The sequence below is a fragment of the Hippopotamus amphibius genome, chromosome 5 (genome assembly GCF_030028045.1).
Source record: "Hippopotamus amphibius kiboko isolate mHipAmp2 chromosome 5, mHipAmp2.hap2, whole genome shotgun sequence".
Classification (NCBI taxonomy): Eukaryota; Metazoa; Chordata; class Mammalia; order Artiodactyla; family Hippopotamidae; genus Hippopotamus; species Hippopotamus amphibius.
Window position 1 is genome coordinate 159857113 of NC_080190.1, and position 22444 is coordinate 159879556.

Below are 22444 nucleotides of genomic sequence, written 5' to 3' on the forward strand. Positions count from 1 at the left end.
AAGATTGGGCCAAAAAGGGTTATGAAATATCTTGAAATGACCTAGAAAGAAATCTTGAAGCAGTGGATGAGGTTCATAGGCGTGTTTTGTACCGCCGAGGGAAGTCATGCGGGACCCTGAAACAGAGATCAAACACTCAAAATCGCTGCCCCTAAAAGGACCGGGACGGGGCGGGATGGAGTGGTTGGGGGGTGGAAAGCAGCTCTGGAGGCTTAAGAAAAATCTTTTCCCCTGTTTCTTGCCAGCTGTCACGGGCCAAGGCCCATATTTCGCACTTTACCCAAAACGTTGTTATCCTCAGAGCAGCCCTACCACACAGGTGTTGTTTTCCCATTTACAGATGAGGAAACACACTCAGGGCTGGGTAACTCGCTCAAAAACACAGAGGTCCTGAGTGAGGGAGGCAGAATTTAAGCTCGTGTTGTCTCCTTCCGTGAGGTCTCTCTGAGAATACTGGGAGGAATGTTATAGATATCCAGACAGGAGGTACCTAAAATTGTCCCTTTTTGCCTGTAAACAAAGAAAGGAACAATAGAGGGGATATTGCACAGGCTGAGAGGCAGGAAACCAACACAGGCTCTTGCAGAAGTCTGAATTATGCCCACGAGAGGACGTATGGAACATGGCTAGAGGTTACTTATTTGTCAGATCATGACGTGGGACGTGATCCAATGAGACAGAGGAGAGGAAGACTCACAGAAAAAAAGACGAGCATATGTCACGTAACGTCGGAGCTACTGATGAGTTAAGGGGTTTCAGGTTGAGAACTAGGCCTTGCTCAACTGAAGGGGAAAGTTCAAAATGGATAGGTTGGTTGATGTATCATCTAAACAGATAATATAGTGGCACTGGCTGAGCTAGAGCCTCAGAACGCATCATTTATGGCCCTGTGTGCATATGACGCTGTACTGAGACACTACAGCAAGGAAGTGAATAGTCAGGGCTAGGAGAACGACAAGCTAGGGGAGCCTGTGTATTATCACACAGCAGCTTGTAATGTGATAGAGGCAGAACATACAAAAGAATTGAGGCAGAAGACAAAAGCCAAACACATCCAGTCTCCTGGAATCCAAGGGAAAAGAAAAGAAGACCTGATAAGTGCTTTGTTATGTGCTGAGTACACTAAATAATGAATTTACTCAAATTAAATCAGGTATTCATTTAAATTCTCAGTCCTCACAGCGTTCCTGCCGGTTGAGTGTTGTCCCATTTTACAGATGAGGAAACTAGGGCTCTGAGAGGCGGTGCCTTTCCTGCAATCAGACAGGTAGGGGAGGCAGGATCCACCTAGACCTGACTCGGAAGCCCATGTTCCGTCCTCACCGCCCCATCCACAGGTTGGGCAGGGGATGGAGGGACGGGTTATGTGCAGAGTTGGAAGCCATGAGAGGACGGCCAAGATCAGATGGACTCAGAGAAGCGACGAGGATGCTGGAGGTCCTGCTGCGCGAGGCTGCTGTGGAGCAGGAATGGGCGGGTGCGCGGTTCGTTTGCTGTGTGTGGCCTTTTACTGTCTGCGACATGGAAGAGTAAATATTAGCTGCATCCAACTCGCTCTTTTGGAGAATGTGAGTTGCTTGTTTGAAAATTCTTTGCAAGCCACCTTTTAGTCTGCATGGGAATAAGGTGGGGCTTCCAGATCAGTGCCTCTTCAAATCATTCCAAGAAAAATACTGGCTCCATTGTGTGGTTTTCATACTTTTACATTGATGGTCCTGTTGGCAACATAGACATTCACACCAGCAAGACATTTGGAAGCTGTGGGAACCCTCTCCCCGAACTAATACAGTAATTTGGCCAAGTATGTTCAGTCCTGTCCCCTCGCCCTTTTCAATGACAGATGGACCAGTAAATGTTTGTGAGACTACGGGTTTGTGTGAATTGCAACTGATTGGTAGAAAATACCAAATAAGACTTATAATTTGGGGAAACGGGGTTAGTCTATATGAGCATTTTGTAATCTTGAAGTATGAAAAGAAGAATGGGCTGTTTCGTCTTAAAGGTACCTCAGTGTCCATGACACAGTCGGAAGTCTGGGAAAACGTATTTCAGCCACTGATTTAATTTCTGTTATTGTTGCTGACTTAGAGCCCTGCTCCCGCTCTGAGTATGTGTCAGATCTGAACATAATTCTTCTTTGTAGTCCACTGACTCTTGTAAAATAATGCCATGATTATAAGGTTTCCTGAATACAATTTTCAAAATGTTGGTAATGACCACATTGCGCCTACCTGCTGTACTTGGGCAACCATCTCTTGCTCAACTTATACTTAACACTGGCCATAGTGAAACATGTTTTCATCATTCGAAATCCAAATCTTATTTGCTAGGTTACTAAGGGCCACTTATTCCTGTACCATAAATTAGGATGTTGTGCAAGGTTGGTTTGCCAATAGGTTGACTCTTGAAGACAACAAATTTGCCTTGGAATCAGTATGAGGAGTCATTTGAATTGACGACCTAAATATTCATGAAAATCTTTGGGGTTTTTTTTGGTTTTCAGATAGTGGTAAGCTTTGATTGTGATGATAAGGATAAAGGGTTTAAAACTGGAATGGGTTTTTAAAACTATAGAGTCCACCTTCCTTCCTGTTCTCATTCCTTTATTTTTCAGGTTGGAGAAGGAACAAGGTCAAGAACAGTAGCTTAAGTGGCATGACCTCCCAGGTGGCAGAACCCAGAACTTTCAGCCATTCCCGTTCACTATCTGCCAAAGTACTGTTCTCTTCCAACTGGCAAACAGTTCACTTGAAGGCACTTGGTTGGGAAGAAAAACCAAAACCGCCTTTTACATAAAAGCTCTTGAAAATGTTTCTCATACAATCAGATCAGCAGAACACAAAAGTTTCTTCCTGCCAAATTTTCCCAATTCCCCTCTGCTTGAATTTTCTTCTCACTTTTCTTTTGAAAAGCCATGTTCCCTTTGCACTTAGGAATAACGAATCTTATTTGTCCTGACAGCAGTGTGCAAACATCTATTGCATCAAAATTCCCAAGCAGAGTGAAAAACCAATTGTCCTTTTCTGAATTTCATTAACAGTGGCAGCAAACATTTCATCAGAACCTCAGAAGCAATACAGAGAAGAAAAGAAAAATCAAATTAGCAATTATATGGTTAACATTATACAAGATGAAAGCCTGCATTAGAAAATCCCAAGTGTTGTAAACTCTACTTTTGAATCTGCCTTAAGGCTGTCTATCCTTTCAAAATGCAGTGCCTGTTGTCAGAAGTAGGATTTGAAATGAAATGTATTACAGGAGTAATAAATATATTATATATGCTGAAGTTGAATGTTTATGGAAAGGGTTTTTTGATAAGGACTGAATCAGGCCATCACAATGCTTAAGACATCTTTGGATCTGAAATCAGACCAAAGGTTTTTAAGAGAGCCTCTGAAAACTTATTTATAGCTTTAGCCCTGAATTTGCAATTGACCTCAAGGGCAAAGATGAGCAGACAAGCTGGGGAGAACACAGAGCACCTCATCACAAGATATAACTTCTCCTGAGAAATCTTGTCCAAAATGTTACATGTTGATAATTCACATACGGAGAGGAAAATTTTTAACAAGTACCCTGACACAGTGCTGCTCTGGAAGGGTCACTGCTTAGCAGTATCTAGGTCATCCAGGTCTGCCTCATGTCCCATCCACTCCCAACTTCCTCTTCCCCAGCATCCCTGAGCCAAACACAGAATTCTCCAGATGCACCCAGATCTCTCTTGCCTGTGGGCCTTGCAGGAGCTCTCCACCCTGCTTGGAATCCCCTTTCTCTGGAAGCCATTGCTGAACTTACCCCGTTGTGTTTTAACGGCCCTCTCTCCCCTGACACTACACAGTGAGTCATTTAGGTCAGGGGCTCTGCTAGGGCTCACCGATCTTGGTGAACACCGGACCCACCAAGATGATAGGCCCTCAGTTCGTGATGGTGGGTGGGTAGGTGGAAGAGGAAGAAGCAAGCAGACGACCTCCTGGGTAGTTTACGTTTTAGGATGCACTTAAGTAGTAGTAGTAGTAATGGTAATAATAATAATAATAATAATGGGAAATATCAGGAATATCAGAAAACCTGACTTTAAGATGACTGTATTGTTTCTTTTAATGTACATAATAGGGTATCCGTACATATCACTGTACATATCACTTCTGAGGATGATGGAATGACAAGCAGTGTTTTCTCTGCCTCTTTGCCTTTGTTCATCTTACCTTCTCTCCCTTCAAGACTCTTCCCAGTGTCACTGTTCCTCCTGCAGTGGTGTTTTTGTTTTTTTTTTTAATTTTATTTATTTATTTATTATTTTTGGGGGGGTACACCAAGTTCAATCATCTGTTTTTATACACATATCCCCGTATTCCCTCCCTCCCTCGACTCCCCCCCCCACCCTCCCTCGAGTCTCCCCCACCCTCCATGTCCCAGTCCTCTAAGGCATCATCCATCCTCGAGTTGACCTCCCTCCTGCAGTGGTGTTCAGAAGCCTCCCTGTGAGCTCCCCCGGCCCCCTAAGCTCACATGCATCCTGGTACTCAGCCCACCAGGATCGAGTCATGTGTTTCCTGGTCTGTTTCACCCCCTGGCTTTTGCATCCGCCAGGCCTCAGAAACAGGGGTGGTCAGCAGACATTTACTCAATGAAAGTTACATGAATCATTCCTTGGGCTTCTAAATGAGGAAGAGAAAATAGATTTTCTTGACATTCTGCTCTCGATCCATAAGCTTTCAATACTGTAGTCTCTTCTTACAACCTAGAGTTTAACCCTATTTAGGGCTGCAAGTTTCAATTACCCGACAGCTGTGAGACTGCTCCCAGACTGTCATCCTGAAACTGAGTTAAAATTTGAAAGCTAATGCTCTTTAGTGTGTCCTGACAATGATTAATTACGTTTAAGTACCATCTTTATATTAATTCTGAAAAATAAAGTAACTGAATTCGTTCTGAAAAATAAGAGAAACCAGTCATATTTTTGGTACTTATTCCTTTTTAGTTTGCCATCATCTGTAAATCTGTTGTCAATTGAAGCACGTTTGACTGTATTCCATTCTCCTCACTTGTTCTCACTTTGCCAGTTTCAGTCTCCTTAGATGTTGAATCATATTTTTGGAATGAAATCGTCATAGGCTTTTTTATCATTAGCTATTTTACAATTTAATTTAGAAGAGAGAACAGAATGATAAAATTAAATACGAGAGGCCCTCTGTGTGTCATCAAGTAACCTCATCTGCTTTCGGTAACAAAAATAAAATTCCCTTTAAATAATTTCTAGCTCATTCTGAACCAACTCCGTACGGATGAATGGCCTTCAGACCGTGTGAAGATTATGAGAAACTGATCTCTCCCTCACCATGGGCCCAACCAAGTTTTTCCTGACAATTAAAATTTTTCTTGTCTTAAGTTCATTCCATCACTCCTAATTATGACCCCTGTAATTAGTGTGCTGATTACCTCCCCTGCACAATTTCTCTTTCTGCTTGATGTTCGCCCTTTATATATTTTTAGCCTGGCCCCTCTGTAGGCTCCTGAATTCCCCGCTACCTTTTCCCTCAGGGGGCTGGTGGTTGAGGGCCTTTAAGTGAATCTTCCTCCGTCACTTAACCAGCTGCCTCACCACATTTGGCTTCTGTCGCAATTTTTAGCTAAGGAAGAGAATTGTCCTCCGGGAAATCAGAGAGCTATGGTAGAGCCTTGTCCTTCTGCAGTGTTGGGGGACGTGTGCTAATGACTCGGTGCTCTCTCACTACTTCCTGCACAGTCCAGATAAGGTCCACACTCTGGGCTAGAGATTGTGGCTCAGACAGACACCATCATTCTCGTTAGAAGCTCAGAAAGCTGTTTGAGAACTTTTGATTTTTCTATAGAGTTTATAAAGCAAGTTCTGAGAGGCTTTTTTCTTCTCTTTTTCGCTTCCTACCTTTCTTCCTTTGTTTTGTCCCAGCTTACCATCTGCTCTTTCACTCCCATTAATGCTACCTCTGGAGCTCGTGAATGTCTCTAGACTGTGCACTGCAGCGCTAGAATTTGGACACTCAAGGACTTTGAAAATGAACAAGATCAGCCAGTTGCCCTGCTTTGCCCTTTCAGAAACTGTCCCCAGGGTTCTCCTTCCTCACGATATTCTTGTCACTGCCTAGATGTATTTGTTAGGTTCTTTTCTCTAAAGAGGGCAAGACATCTCATATCATCTTCACTGTATCCTAATGAAGTAGTTGAGAAGAGAGAGCGATCACCTTCAGGAAATTTAATACCTATTCTTCTAATTTATGGTAGAGCCACGAAATAGCTAGATCTAGACTTAACCCACCCCAACCCACCCCCGTGCCCTCTTCCCACTGCTGAAGTCCATGCCTTACAGAGCTCTTCTCTGGGTCTCGTGCAGAACCACTTTTCTGCAGAAGAGCTAGGGAGTGAACAGAGCAATTTTTAAGCCACTCTTAAGACTGGATGCCAGGCATCAACACCGAGCCCCTACCGTGAGCCACGCACCACTACGATGCAGAGATGGTGAGCAAAGGTGGTCCCTGTCCTTGCGTTGCTTGCAGATTAGTAAGGGAGACAGTGGCAGAAGCAGATAATTACCGATGATTTAAGCTCAGAAGGGATGCGGGGAGCCCCCGAGTGAGTAGGTTTCCCAGAGGAAGGCAGTGGCCTTGACGAAACGCTCTCCTAGGCTGCTCCTCATTGGTTCTGGGCTTTTCTGCGTGGCCCAGCCCAGGTTTGCAGCCCCCTCAGCCGTTGTCAGGCCCACTTCTGCCTCGCTAGAGAGCTCCTTTTTAATTGCCACCTGCCCTGGAATATGTGAGCTTTCATTGAGAAAGGAAATCCATCCCTCCTGACATCTTTGGGTGTGGATAAAGAAAAGAGTAAATGTTCCATGCTAAGCATATTGTCAAGTACTGTGAATGTCATGGAGGAGGAAGTTTTAAAAGTGTGATTTCTTCATGTTTACAAAACGCACAAATGACTCAGATCTATTGTACACATTCACAAGAGCTGTGTCCTAAGCTGATCCCGATTTTGAAGACATGTGTCTTGCTTTGCATGTGGGGAAGGTTTTATAGAGGGTGGGAAGTGGAGGAGGAGGGGGTGGGGGAGCAGAAGGAAGGCTTGGTGACAAGGACTTGGTTCTAGGTGTGGGAGCACTGGGGCCTTTCCTCTGGCTCTGTGGTATGGAAGGTGCCCTGTACCCCTCACCCCGTGCTTCCTTTCTTCTTTCTCTCTCTCTCCCTCCCTCGCCCTCCTCCTTCCCCTCTTCCTCCTCCCCATCCTCCTCCTTCTCTTTCTCCATCTCTCTCTCATTTTTCTTCTTCCTTCCAGTTGGCAGGGATTTTTTCCCCCTTTGGTATGTTTTCTGTCAGGCTAACTTCAGACAAGACCCTGAAAACTGAAAACAGATGTCGAGGTGGCCCAGAGCTTTTGTGGGTGCCTCTCTCTCGAAGCCCCGATTGGCTCTGCGCACTTTGCAGGCTGGGGTGCCGAGCCACATTTTGGGTGGCTTCGCTGACTTCGCTGCAGACAGGATTGTTAAGCCTCGCTAGATTTGGTCCCTCGGGCTCTGACCTTTTTTAATTTCTTCCATATGGAATGCACTCTGGGGATTATTCCCCTTTCTTTTTTTCTATTCTTTTTTTTTTTTCTTTATATAAGCATGACTACATTTTGCCACCATAAAGAAGAATGTTTAAATGGAACAAAAATAAACCTTGATACTCTTTATCAGATGCATGTGAAAAGGAAAAATAAGCATATTTAATTAATGCCAGATTCTGGGGCGTTTTGTAACTACCATGCTGGGTAAATCCTATGGAGTAGCATATCTGACTAGACTCGAGGCCCGCCCTCACCTAGGAAGGCAAATACGTCCCCCTTCACTGAGCTTTATCCCACAATGGACGTCTTCAGTGACTTTTTACCTTTTATCCTCTGAGGATCAAAATGAATCATTTATTTCGAGAAGCTTTACAAAACAAAGGAGGATATTGGTGCTGGCTTTATTCTGTTATTAAAGTCTTGCATTCTACACAGAAATTTCGTTCTTGTTTTGTCCAGAGCTTTGAAATTAGAGGAGATGGAAGAGAAGATGTTATATAAATTATGTAGTGATGGATTACCTTGTGGAGGGCAGATAAGTTTGAAATATTACAACTGTCATTAGGAAAATAAATTTTGAATATATCAGCGATGCAAATGGTGTCATAGCCCCTGTCTTTTTTTTTTTTTCCATAGTCCCTGTCTTACCCAAAGGTGAAGTGTTGCAGTTTTCAAGTCGAGCAAATATAAATTTTAAAGTTCCCTTTTAAAATATTATGATCTCTAGACTTGATTTCATAATGTATTTCAGTTTGACAAATTGAATAAATCAATCCATCCATTCCCATTGCCATCAGTCCTACTTTCTTCTTAAATATTACTTGCTCTCATAAAGAGTACTAGATATAAAAAGTGCAAATGAAATAACTACTCTTCAAAAATTAAAAGATGTCCTTGATTCCTCCTCTACCACCAGTTCACATATAGAGTAGTTATGTCACCAGAACACATGGGCTGCAATATTCTGTCATATTTTCTTTCAGTCTTTTTTCTATATATCATATTTAAGATTAATTGATCATACTACACATATAGTTTTTTGTGTTTTTTTTTATAAATTTATTTATTTATTTATTTATTCTTATTGGCTGTGTTGGGTCTTTTGTGCTGTGCGCAGGCTTTCTTTTTAGTTGTGGTGAGTGGGGGCTACTCTTCGTTGTGGTGCGTGGGCTCCTCATTGCCGTGGCTTCTCTTGTTGCGGAGCACAGGCTCTAGGCGCTTGGGCTTCAGTAGTTGCAGCACATGGGCTCAATGGTTGTGGCTCACGGGCTCTAAAGCTCAGGCTCAATAGTTGTGGCACACGGGCTTAGTTGCTCCGCGGCATGTGGGATCTTCCTGGAGCAGGGATCGAACCTGTGTCCCCTGCATTGGCAGGCGGATTCTCAACCACTGCGCCACCTAGGAAGCCCCACTATACATATAGTTTTAATTTCATTTTTTCCACCTCATGTTAGAAGCATTTTCTGATGATAAAGATTGTTCTCAGTTTCTATCAGATTTTGAGTGGTGATGTCACAGTTCACTTAAATTCTCAGTCTGTCAAATATCTAGATTTCCCCATTGTTTTTCTCTGTTATAAAAACTGCTGTACTTGAATGTCACTACATGTACACTCTGGCTAAACTCAACAAACTAAAGATGATTTATACGTTTTAACTGATGATTATTGTACTTTCCCCTGGACATAGAGGGTTTGGGGCAAGGGAAGAGAATCAGGGATGATATAAAGACATAATGTGGAGTAGTTTATTTCTTGGAATACGACCTCTATCATCTTGCTTTTTGGTAATTTGCTTTTGCACAGAAGTGGAACAGAGAATGGAGAGTGGAATGACCTAGGCAGTATAAAATGGCTCCCTTTCTGGAAAAGAGTAATTAGATCAAAGACCAGGTTGTCTGATTCTAAAATATTTGCCTTCAAAACGGTCTTCTTTTTACCACAGTCAATTTATTTATAGCAATATTTAAAGCATTCTCTTGTTTTGGCAACCAGTCATTCAATGGACATTTATTAAGTTCCTGCACCTTGCCTGGCTCCCTGAGAATATGAAGATAAATAAGGCAGGGACTTCTTAGGTGGCACAGTGATTAAGAATCCCCCTGCCAATGTAGGGGACACAGGTTCGATCCCTGCTCCAGGAAGATCCCACATGCCATGGAGCAACTAAGCCCGTGCACCAAAACTATTGAGCCTGAGCTTTAGAGCCCATGAGCCACAACTATTGAGCCCATGTGCCACAACTACCACGCACCTAGAGCCTGTGTTCTGAAACAAGAGACGCCATGGCAATGAGGAGCCCGCACACCACAACGAAGAGTAGCCCCCGCTCGCCACAACTAGACAAAGACCGTGTGCAGCAACAAAGACCCAACACAGCCAATAAATAAATAAATTTATTTTACCAAAAGAGGGGGGATACCTTAAAAAAAGATAAATAAGGCAGAGTTCCTCCCTTTAAGGAATTCACAGTCTAGTAGGGAAGACGGAGAAGTAAACAAATGATTTCAGCATCTACAAAGCTACTCTGGGGGCTAAAGGAGGAATCACCTCTGCTTTGGGGCTTCATGGAGGAAATACTTGAATTAATTGAGTCTGGAAGGGTGGTCCCAGATTGCTAGGTGAAGGGCTAGCAGAGGTGCAGAACAGCCTGGCAAGTGTGAGCAAACTGTCTTTAGTTTGGGATGGATGTGGGGAGTGGGATTGAGGAGGGAGACGAAGATTCTCTGGGCCAACTAAGGAACAGTCTTGCTGTCATGCTTAGGAGGCCATGGTTTTAGAAAGATGACAAGCTGGAGGGTAGAAAAAGATTGGGGAAAGACTGAGGCAGAGAGATAAATAAAGAGCTTTTGCAGTATTCTAAACAGGAAGTGCTGGGGACTTGAATTAGGACAGCAGCAGCGAGCATGAAAAGAAGGAGCCAGAGTCAAGGTAGTTTAAAGATAGAGACTGGGAAGCGTATAGGAATTAAGTTGCATGTACTGTATTGGATACCTGGATGGGTGGTATTTACAACCCTATAAAATAAGGAAACATAAGATAAACCCAAATGGGATTTCTCAGATTCTGATGTTTACTTGCTTCATACTCTTCTGTGGACCTAAACAATTGCAAGTTGTGGACCTTCTCTATGCTGGCTAATCAGTTTTCCTAGCATGTGGTTTTCTAGTTAATTGTCCAAAGGAAAGACATAGAATGTGTGCAGTCGATGGTTTGCTTTTGCTTAGAAACCTAGAGATGGGCATCAAACCTTCTCTGTACTTGCATAAGAAGTACTAAATGCATGTACTGAGTTTGGAGATGCTTTCAGTATTTATTGACTTAAAATGGATATTACATGACCGGATCTCAAAGGATTGGTTTTTGTCCCACCAAGAGAACTCACTGGGTTCTGATTACTTTAAAACCCTCGTATTTTGACATACGGTGTATTTTGACAGTATTTACAGAAGTGGAGGCAAATTAATACATGATGTCATCTGAGGACAAAGAACGTGTCTAAAACAACAGTAGGTAAATTAACAAGTGCATGATAATGTGACAGGGCACATCTGATGAAAACATCAGCTCATTTGGAGGATATACGTGGAAAGTCTTTATTCAGTTTACTGTCAAGATCTTTAGAGGAGTTTGTTGAAAGAGCCGTGGAAGTGAAAGTGGCCAGGAAAGTAAAGATGTTGATAGTGCTGGATCAGCTGACTACAGCTGGGCTAATTTAGGCCCCCCTGCGCTGCCCTGGGCATGAAAGGGCTCATCCCGTTCAGAGTCCTGGGTCGAGCGATCTTGCCATTTCTCTTTGGGTGATTCCATAGCACATCGTTTTTCTTTAATGGAGCTTATATGTTGCAGGTACCCATTCTATGCTAGCTCATGGCAATTCCGAGTAATAATATTAATAATCATAACAATATTTGTTGATCCCCTGTTTGCCAGACCGCCTTCTAAGCACTTTTCATACATTAATTCATTTAATCCTCATACAGCTCTATGAAGTAGGTACAACTATAAGCTCCATTTTACAGCTGAGAAGATGGAAACAAAGAAAGGTAAAGTAACTCGCCCAAGAGCACCCAGCTGATAAAGTGATGGGACCAGGATTTAAACCCCTGGCAGGCAGTCTGGGAGCCCATGTTCCTAGCCACTAATCCTCATTGCCTGAGGGCCCTTCCCTCTTCTTATCACACCTCCCTGGAGAGCCTGGCTTAGTCATCACTTTCTCAGGGAGGTTCCCCTTGATTCCTCACCCCACCTTCCGAGATCGTCTAGGTTACTTTTCTGCTTTGTACAAAACACACTTGTTATTCCACTCATTGCACAGAATATAAGTATTTGTATTTGTGTCTCCCAGCAGACCCGATTTTAATCCACTTCATATCCACAGGCATTTGTGTAGTGTTTGGCACAGAGCAGGTGTTCAATTAATACAACTTGGGTTGGCTTGACTTGAACACACAACGCTTGTCCTCAAGGAGCTTTCAGTCTACCTAGAAAAGAAGTCCCATCCACGTAAAACAACTGAATAATGAGGAAATTTAAGCTAAAAGAGTGTGGTATTTACAGTAGGCATTATAGGATTTCAACGAAAGGAGATTGGCTGTAGGGATCGGGTTGGGTTGAGTTTGGTTGTGTTGGATTGTGTTTGGTTGGGCTAGATTGGATTGGATTGGGTTGGATTGAATTGTATTGGATATATATAGCTTCTTCCAAATGTGTAGAATCTGAGATGAATATAGATTATAGCTAACCGAAGAAGGGAGAATACTGATCAAAACGTTGACCTGAGGTAGCTGCGAATGAAATGCTCACGTTTAAGGGGGCAGCAGGGTTGTATCAGACGATGTGAGCTGGAAGATCGTCCTCACTGACACAGATCACTGATGAGCTCCTCAGAGAGGCTGACCCTGTTCTCTCCTGGGAGCCTCTTCCCACAGTATCCTGCATGTGCGTATCCCTCAGAAGACTGCTTTGCGTTGTACGTATCTGTCCTATGGGACTGAGCTCCCCGAGGGCAAGGATTATTTTTTGCCAATACCAACCATAGAGCCTGGCTCAAAGTAGTGAGTAATAAAAGTAACAGTAGCAGCAACAATTTACAATTATATGGCATTGGTTTATAATAATATATATGATAAATAACATTTATTGGATCCTTATGTTCTATATCCATTGTTCTAATTATTACCTCAATCTACCTTTGTTGAGTATTTTTTGTTGAAATTGTGTTTGTTGAATTTTGCTATCCTATGAAGGTTATAACACCTAGGAAATTTTTAACTCTATAGGCCCTTTCTGGACATGATCTGCATTTGAATTCTGCAAAGGCTGTTTACCCACAGAAGAGTCAGAGCCCTTAGCCAGTGCCAGAGAGGATCAAAACTAGGATTCCCTCAATGGCAGCTCGGCCCAACCAAAGCACTAGCATTCAGGACAGGCCACCCATCCCAGGAAGAAATGGAGACTAAAGCTAGACACCCATCAGTAGTCTAGTGGGTCCCAAAACAACACACACGCACACGTACAGATGCACACACACACTCCTCTTCATTCCAAGCTGGAGGGACTGAGCCTGCTGACATACTTCTTCTTCCTTTTGGAGTCGAAGATACATCCGAGTTCACAGGTGAGGTCACCCATAACCCCACCTGTGGGTTGCTGGGTGGGAGAAACCCTTCAGGAGCTGGCACAGACACACATGCAGACACTGTAACTATAGAGTTTCCAACTTGGAATCAGTCTTCTTTTGCAGGTTAGGGAGGGGATCTTCCATGTTCCAGCTCAGCCTCTCCAAATATGCCGTCCCAGAACACTGGGAGTAGTATAACCCGGGCAGTCCGATAAGCATGTCGAGCAGGCAACGGATACTTGTAAAATATTTGCTCCTAACTTTCAAGAGAGAAGTGCTTCTAGAAAAATGTTGAGGCTTAATTGAAAAAGCACATAGCAATCAACTTTTATTCCCAGCTGGCATAAAACTGTCTAACTGTCAGCCAAATTTGGGTTGCCTGAAGACAGACAAGTGACTAATACTAGGGCTGTGTGTGGCCAGGCCCAAGTGTATTTTCTGACCACAAAACCATGTCTGGATTCTCCTTTGTAATTACCACACGGCCTACTATAATTGTAATACTTAACGTTTACTTCCTGCCTTTGACATGGAATTCAGGGTCCAAGGCTGTACCCCGAGCTAGAGTGAAGCTGTCTCTGTTATTTGCCTAAAACCTATACAATCATCCTTGTGTGAGATGTGTGTGCACGCATCTGTGTATGTGTGTGTCTGTGTTGCCACATCTGTGAAATATGTTAAGTATATCCTTGTGAAAAACACTCCCTCTCCTGCCTTGTTGGATGAAGCACTTTACTAATGAGATGTTTATTGAACACCTACCACTACATGCCAAGGACATTTTAGAATCTAGGAAACATAAGTGAACAAGACCATGAAGTCCCTGCTTTCCTGGAAGAGAACAGGGATGGGTGAAGGGAGAAGAGAGGGAGACGGACAAGAAAGTAGCACTTACAGAGATGCACTGTGCAGTCACAACAGAGCGATGGGGTAGCGGAGGCCTGGTGTCTTCTTTAGCTTACGACATCAGAGAAGTCCTCTCCAAAGCAATAATATTTAAAGCGACATTTTAAAATGACAGGAAGGAGTAGGAGCAAAGATCAGGAGGGAAGAACATTCCAGGCAGGTTAGTGTAGTAGCCAAAGATGGGAAAGAGCTTGGCATGTCCCAGAAGCAGAGAAAAGACTAATGTGACTCGAGCATGGTGGGTGAGAGGGGGACTGGTCGGAGGAGCTGGCTGTGTAGAAGCAGGCAGGGGTGGGGGAGTGTAGGTGGTGGCCCCTGTAAGAAGCAGGGATTCTAGTTAGGAGGCTCCTGAAGAGGTCTGGGCAGGAGGCTATAGTGGTTGGGACTCAGATGCAGTAGAATTTGAGAGAAGAGTCTAGATTTCGATTTAGGGAACATAGTTTAGAACCAGTTAATAGAACTTGCCAGTGGTTTGGATGTGAGGAATGAAGGGAAAGGAATAATCAAGAATGGTTCCAGGGACTCCCTGGTGGTCCAATGGTTAAGACTCTGCACTGTCAATGCGCAGGGGGCACAGGTTCGCTCCCTGGTCGGGGAACTAAGATCCTGCATGCCGCAACTAAGAGCGCGCATGCTGCAACTAAGAGTTCTCATTCCACGTGGTGCAGTGGAAGGAAGGGAGGGAGGGAGGGAGGAAGGAAGGATTCCAAAGGTTTCGACTTGAGCAACTAGGATGAGGATGACTGAGATGAGGATATAGCTGTTCTCTGACTAACCATGAACCCACACCTTGGGATCCAATAAATGCCCTCACCAACCCCTAACCTTCCGTCACTGGGGAATATTCATAGACTTTGGAAATGCTTGATTGTTTACTTAATTACTACTACAAGCATTTTCATGTCTTCTCCTTTTGGTTTTTGTTTTATGACATCAAAAGAATCCCATTCAAGTTACTAACTCAATCCTGATACATCCCTCGTGGGCGCTCTGGAAATAGTAGTTCCTGCCCAGCCACGTTTCCCTCCTCGGCACTTCACTTGGGTACCCTGGGCCTGGGCACGGATATAAGGGGTGGGTCTGAGATCTGCCCATCTGGTCGGAAGCCAACAGCTGGCGCGTATACTTCTGATGACACAGCTTGTTTGTGTATATGGAAGACAGTGTGGCTCACTGTCCCATCTTTCCCTTTCTAATCAGAAATTTTCTTTTGAGATCTCTTAAATAACAAACGGATTTAATCTGCTTATTTCTTTATTATAATGCTGATATTTTCTAGTCTCGCCTTAAAAGTATTGTGGGGGCTTCAGTTTTCTTGTCTCTACAGTGGGAATAACAATAGAGTTGTTCGCCACGGGTGTTTGGTGAGGATTACATGAAATAATGTATATGAAGTGCGTAGCACAATAGCTGCTAAGTAACAGTCAGTAAACTCGAGGTGTCATGTATTATTAATAAAATAATAATCTGGGGGAGGGAGGGATGGCTCCCAGAACCTGTACACTGGTTTCAGTATTCAAATTAACCAGGCCAAGAAAATAGAGCCATACATCGATTTACTGTACTAATTCCCTGCGTGATTTGGACACAAACTATAATCTCCGTTTTTCTCAAGTAAATGAGAGAATAAGGATAAATAACCTCAATTTTAAAACTTTTGTGATTCTGGTAGATGATCTCTATTTTTTCTCTCCAATCTGCCTTTCAGCTGGCTTATCAAGAAGTTTTATCTTCTTGTGTAGATTAATGTAAGTGATATTTATTGCCAGATTGTAGAATCCCAACGTTAATATCACTTTCTATAAATATAGATTTCGGGTGAGGAAATGTTCTAGCTCAAGAGAAGTGTAGCTATTGAGGCTCTTTCTCTTTTTAGACTCTCGGTCCGGGGGCTATTACTCACTGTTGGCATTCTTCCGCAGTCTCACTTTTGTCACCTTCTTCTTTCGTGATCGCTGCTGTTGATAGCCACCTACGGCTTCTAAGTTCCCCACTCAGCCTTCCCTAGTGGTTGGCATTGCATTTGAGTTGTGCTTTCTTGCTTCCTCTACCTTTTGAAATTTAAAAATAGAAAATTAAAAAAAAAAAATCCGAAAACCACAGTCTTTCACGTTGGCTGAACTCTGTTATTCATCCAACAGATTTTCTGGTGAATTCCACAGTATAACGTATACAATCAGAAATCTGTCAGTTCAGAATAAGCCCTGTAAGAAATGGACAAAGAGGTACTTTTATTTTGACTGTCAAACACACAATCAGAAATGGGTGGCCGCAGCCCACAGGAGGAGGCTTTGGAAAGTGAATCAAAGAATCAGAACGGCTCCCAGCTCTGCTTCTTGGCTTTTCTCCTTACCTGTCCAGCTTTCCCTAACCATCATGAAGAATCATTGGGCTGATAGGAGGACCCTTTTAGGAGTCTGACTCCTGCGCCATTAATGCCAAAGATAGGTCCTGGGAAGCCTAAGAACCCTTCATGTGGCTGATTCACTTTGTTGTACAGTAGAAACTGACACGATACTGTGAAGCAATTATACTCCAATAAAGATTTAAAAAAACAAAATTGAAGATTATGTGGGGAAAAAAATAAAGTGTATTCGTAAAACGAAAACAAAAACAAAAAACCCTTCGTAGATCTGAGGAAAATTACTTCAGAAGCCTCAACTCATATGATAGCAAACATACTGAACTGTGACAACTTCCACATTAAATACAACTTTATTGCTGGCAGAAAGTTTTGAAGCTATTTTTACAATTTTGCTTTGGAGAAAGGTCGGCTACAACTAAGTGATTTAACCTATAATTGGCTATTAATTTCTCAGCAATTATCTTAGCATAGTTGGGAATTATTAAATAATAAAAGCTGTTTGGGGGGACATTTCTTTAAGAAAATACAACAAGGTGGCATAGAAATAGCACTCATCACTAAAACAAAGAGAAACCCCTACCAAACAAACAAACAAAAAAACCAGAGTAACTGGGGACAGAATCCCTGGGTTTCAGCCATAAGTTCACTGGATGACCTTGGGCAAGTACTCTGTGGCCCTTTTCCTGCCCCCAGTAGTACTTTTCCAGCAGGTACTTCGTCTGGCCAAAGGAGGCCAGCAGTTCTAGGAACTAAAAGATGTGCAGAACCTCAACTTAAGAAAAAGGTTTCCCTCACACATTAAAAGCAAGGCACTTTTTAATGTCTGTATTTAATACTTTGCCAAAAATGAAAGGAGGAAGAGAAGGGAGAAGAGAGAAAGGGAGGAGAAAAAGAGGAAAAACTACACCGTCACACTTGTGTTTAAAACGCTTCTGATCTTTTGTTTTGGTTCAAAATGACAAGTCTGCCTTCTCCAGAAAGAAAGGCTTTCATGTGAGATTCTCTCAATACGCCATTCAAAAGTCATCTATTATCTAGCTCCCTTGGTGAGGCGCAAGGACCATGAAAGGAACATAGATTTCAGAATCAAATAAGTTATATTCAGAGCCAGCCCTACCACTCATTTGCTCAGCAGTTCTCAAAGTGTGGGTCAGGGACCCCTAGGGTACTCTGAGAGCCTTTCAGGGTACCCACGAGGTCAAAACTATCTTCATAACAATACTAAGATGTCATTTGCCCTTTTCACACTCTTTTCATAAGCGAGTTTTTCCACAGGCTACCTGATGAGATATCATGACAGATTGGACGCATACACAGATATCAAAATCCAACTGTCTTCCGTTAAACCACACATGAAAGATATTTTCAAAAATGTAAAACAATGCCTCTCTTATCTCTTTTGTGTGTTCTGGAAAATATAATTACTTTTAATTTTTTAAATGTTACGTATGCTAACATGGGGTTGTTATTTTTAAATGAATTAATAAAAAACGTATTTAAAAATTCCTCAGTCTTGATATCTAATGTGGCAAATCTTGAAAAATATAACCCACATTTTAAAAGTTTATTGGCGTCCTGGATAATTTCTAAAAGTAGAAAAGGGTTCTAAGACTAAAAAGTTTGAGAATCCCTGTACTGTCCAACAGTAATTACCATTTATCGAATGCGTCTTTGTGCCAGTAGCTGTGCAGAACACGCTAAATTCCTTACCTCTTAATCTCTGCAATAAAGTTATAAAGTAGAGACTTAAAAAAAGACCTTGCTAGCCCGAGGTCTCACAGCTGGAAGTCACAAAGATAACCACCTCCCTCTGACTCCAAAGCCACATTCTTGATTACTGAAGGGTACTCCCTCACAAATTCACTCTCTGTAACTTTGAAAAAGTTATTTCACTGCTTCAAGTCTGTTTCCTTACCAGACATGGGCAGAGTCCTACCTCCCCCGCAGGAGAGTGAATATGCATCCGAGCGCCTTGCACAGGGACGGACACCAAAGAGACCCTGAGAAACTGTTAACCTCCTTCCTCCCATCCCTTCCTGTCCTTGACACGTTAGACCAGCAAGGCTGAGCAATTTCCTTTTTCCCTCTAGATGGTCTTCAAGCAGACAGAGAGGCTGATGGCACCGAAGGCGTTGATGAAGATATGATTGTGACCCAAAGTCAGACCAACTTCATCTGCCCCATTACACAGGTACTGCTTTCTCCTCCTTCCGCTGAGGGAAAAAGAAATGCACTTCACAGAGGCAAAAGGTTCCTGTTTGCTTTCTGACTTTATTTCACGGCTAGAGTTGAGGAGGGAGGAAAGGAAAGTGATGAGGGTCGAAGAGTGCACCTGGGAAAGAGCTCTCAGTCAAGGATGCCTTTAGGGAGCTAGGAATAAATTCCCGGCCCACAGGCTAAGTGTCATTGGTGCCACTGGTCTCCGTGCATTTTCTGCTGTGGTCATCTGCCCTAGGAGTTATCTAGAGCTGTGAGATTGGGGGGTTAAACCTCAGAAGCCCCAGGTCTAGGCAGAATCAGTGCCAAATAATTGGTGACTTGGAGAAGTGACTGGAAGCTGATCATTATCGTTCCTGAAAGCCTAATGTCTCCTTGATTGCAGTTGGAAATGAAGAAGCCAGTGAAAAATAAAGTGTGTGGCCACACCTACGAAGAGGAAGCCATTTTTCGCATGATTGAGTCCAAGCACAAGCGGAGGAAAAAGGCCTGGTGAGTTGCTGCAGGAAGGGAAGTGGCGCCTTCCCAGGGGTGGTCAGTCCGAGGCGGTGTGTTCATGCTGGAGGAAGAGGTACTTAAGCTTCTCCCCTGAAGTCCGTTCACCCGGAGAAACAGTGTAAACGTGGAAGCAGGCTGTCAGGAAAAACAATACACGAGGGGAAAAATTAGTAATCCGTTCGGGAAGAAGCAGAAGGAGCTTCAACCACATCTTTCAAACACGAGAAAAAGGAATTGGGTGTCATTTTAATCACTAGATAACAGGAATTTTTTATGAATTTGCTCTGAGGTCTGAAAAAAATAAAGGAGAACTGTGATACTGGGAGATTTCTTTTCCCCTTTCTTTTCCTTTTTTTTTGGCTGCACTGGGCAGCATGTGGGATCTTAGTTTTCTGACCAGGGATCGAACCCGTGCCCCCTGCAGTGGGAGCACCGAGTCCTAACTACTGGGCCCCCAGGGAAGTCCTGCTTGTCACCTTTTTATATGCACTTACCCAAACAAGAAGGAATGGTTTAAAAAAAAAATTCTTTTTTTTTTTTTTTTTTTTTTGCATCCTGCAGTATAGGTAGTTTGTTTAAAGAAATATTAAGTCGTCATTCCAAGATAAGAATTCCTATCTGTTGGTCTTGAGGATCAAGATTTGATTGTCTGGGAAAACCTTTCATATCATTAATTATGTAAATAACTTCCCAAACAGTTTGAGTAAATTCATGGATGACTTATAAATGAGAAATTTTTTTTAATTGGAATCTTTAGAGAATCTTTCTTTTATATGTATTTCTACCCCTTACACACACACACACACACACACACACACACACACACACACATGCGCGTGCGCACACACACACATGCACACGCGCGCTCCAACCCTGGAGGACCATGACTGTGTTCCTGTAATAACACAGAAGCCTGAGTTGGCTAGCCTGGCGTTGACTTGGTTGGCATTTCTTGTGTTCTTATCACAGATTTGTCGAAGGAATGGAATTGCAGGTGTGACCAGTTCTCAATGGACTTCTGATAACGGTCCTTTTGATGTGTGGCTTGCTTCTCCGTCTCCCAGAAATTTGCTGGTCCAGACCTAGAATTGGAATTCCCCACCACTCCTCATCTGGGTGTGGACTTAGAGATAGGGCGTTTGAGACTGCAGATAGCTTGATGGTCATTCAGTTAAGTAATTTGCCCTATTTATTCTAGAAGAACTGCCTGATGGTTGCAAAATCGAGATTGTTTGAGTACATTTTTACCTGTTTTGACTTTCCAGCTTACAACTGAGATGTCATGTTTCCTAGGGAACCTTCCATTTTCCCTTGTGAGTGCATGTTTCTTTGTTTCTGGACTTCTAGGCTTTTCGTTTCTCCTAACTTTTTTTCTGTGTTTATTCTCTGAAAAACGAAATTTTAATTTGCTAACATAATTGCTAAGAATAGGTATTCCCAGATAGTTCTGTTTCACAACTCTTCTTTAACGTTTGTGATCTTCTCCTCGAGTCAGATTTGAAAAGGGCAGGCACTGGTGCAGAGCACATTTCTCCCAATTCCCAGGATGGGTGGGAGCCACGCCCAGAACAGGCTCACATTTAAATGCATCTCCTTGATTACATACAAAGGACTTTCTAATGTCCTTTGCCTTCTTTGAATTGTAAATGATGTTTGGAAGCACTTGAGGAACACCCATCATTGGGAAAAGGTAGGTATTTTTCTGTCATACTTCTATAACGTGGGTGCAGATTCTGAAAACTCTGCAGATTCTCATAGCTTAGTAAGAACAGTTAAGTCCAAGTGGAGGAAGTCTGGGAGGGTTTACAGCAAAGGTAGTATTTCTGCTGGGCCTTGAAAAATGAGGATTTCAGAGAATGGTGAAGAGGAGTCTTTTAGCCAAGAGGCTCGCCCCATTCAGAGGGGGATAGTAGGTGCCACGGCAGTTATTGTATGTTAGCGGGTGATTAGGAGGTTGCTCTGGAAGATAGCAATAGGGGAGTGGTGTATGTAAATTCTATTCTATTCCATTCTATTCTATTCTATTCTGTTCCGTTCCGTTCCGTTCCGTTCCGCTCCATTCCATTCCATTCCATTCCATTCCATTCCATTCCATTCCATTCCATTCCATTCTATTCTATTCTATTCTATTCTATTCTATTCTATTCTATTCTATTCTTTTCTCATTGTAGAGGGAGTTAAATGTGATGGTCTCATTAGTTTCCTCATCTATAAATTTATGATAATAGTTGTAATTGCTCATGGGTCTGTTTGAAATTTGAATAAGATACACATAAAGCGCTTAAAGTACCTGTCACGTGGCAAGTAAACATCATCTCATCGTCATCCCTGACATCATTCTTGCCACCATTATTCTATAGGCGTGAGAGAACATTGCAGGGTTTTGAAGGAATAAGGTGAGTCAGCCTGGGTTTTAGGAAGTTACTCCGGGAGCAGTTCAAGAGATGGATGAACAAAGGCATGAGGGGAAGATGTCAGTGAGGGTGCTTTTGCAGTCATTAAGTTATAGATGATGAGCACTGGGATTGAGGCATAGGTGGAAGGGAGCGAGGAGGAGCGTGATCGTGGAGGTGCGATGGACAGAATTTGGCAACCTGGGAGTGAAGGGAACAAGTGCAAGGATGACTGACATTTCTCAACTGGGTGTCCAGAAGGGTGGTGGTGTCATTAGCCGACAGAGAGGGTGTAAGAGGAACACATTGAGGAGGGGTTATAAGAGGCACAGTTTGGGTCATGCTGAGTTTGAGGTCCTAGCAATACAGCCATTGGGAAGGATCCAGGAGGTGCAGAAATGTGGGTGTCTGAACTCAGGAGAGAGCTCGGAGTGTGAGATGTTGATTGTAAGGTTATCGATACAGAGGCGTCACACCCACACATCTGCCAGCACAGGTGCACCTCTGGACCAGATGTGACAGCCAACCAAGAACCCCCAGGGATGGGGCCTTGGCCTGGCTCCACGCAACGCGGGGCCAGGATCCAGCTCTGCCCTGCTCACCGTGTTCCCCCAGCACGTAACATAGACCCACCAGAAAGCATTCTGCCATTTTGAAAGGGCAGTCAGAGGAAAAAGTCGCCCACAAAGCAGTCTGAGGCGTAGCCAGGAGAGAGGGGATGAGAGATAAGAGAGCTTAGAATTACAAGAGCCAGTGGGGAAGGGACAGCCTCTTGAGGACGAGGTGCATTGCATTTGGCAACAGGTTAGAATCCAGGGCCTCTTCAAAGCCTACTCGAGAGGCTCCTGATGAAGCGTGAATTA

At 43.2% G+C, this 22444-nt stretch overlaps 1 protein-coding gene across 2 annotated transcripts in view; it reads left to right on the top strand.

Moving 5' to 3' along the window:
* Positions 1-22444, top strand: part of NSMCE2 (NSE2 (MMS21) homolog, SMC5-SMC6 complex SUMO ligase) — a 212349-nt gene that overhangs the window by 185022 nt on the left and 4883 nt on the right. For both annotated transcript variants that reach the window (XM_057737092.1, XM_057737094.1), the window contains 2 exons: positions 18564-18664; positions 19076-19182. In XM_057737092.1, coding sequence (XP_057593075.1) covers positions 18564-18664; positions 19076-19182 — 208 coding nt within the window. The remainder of the gene's footprint in view (positions 1-18563; positions 18665-19075; positions 19183-22444) is intronic.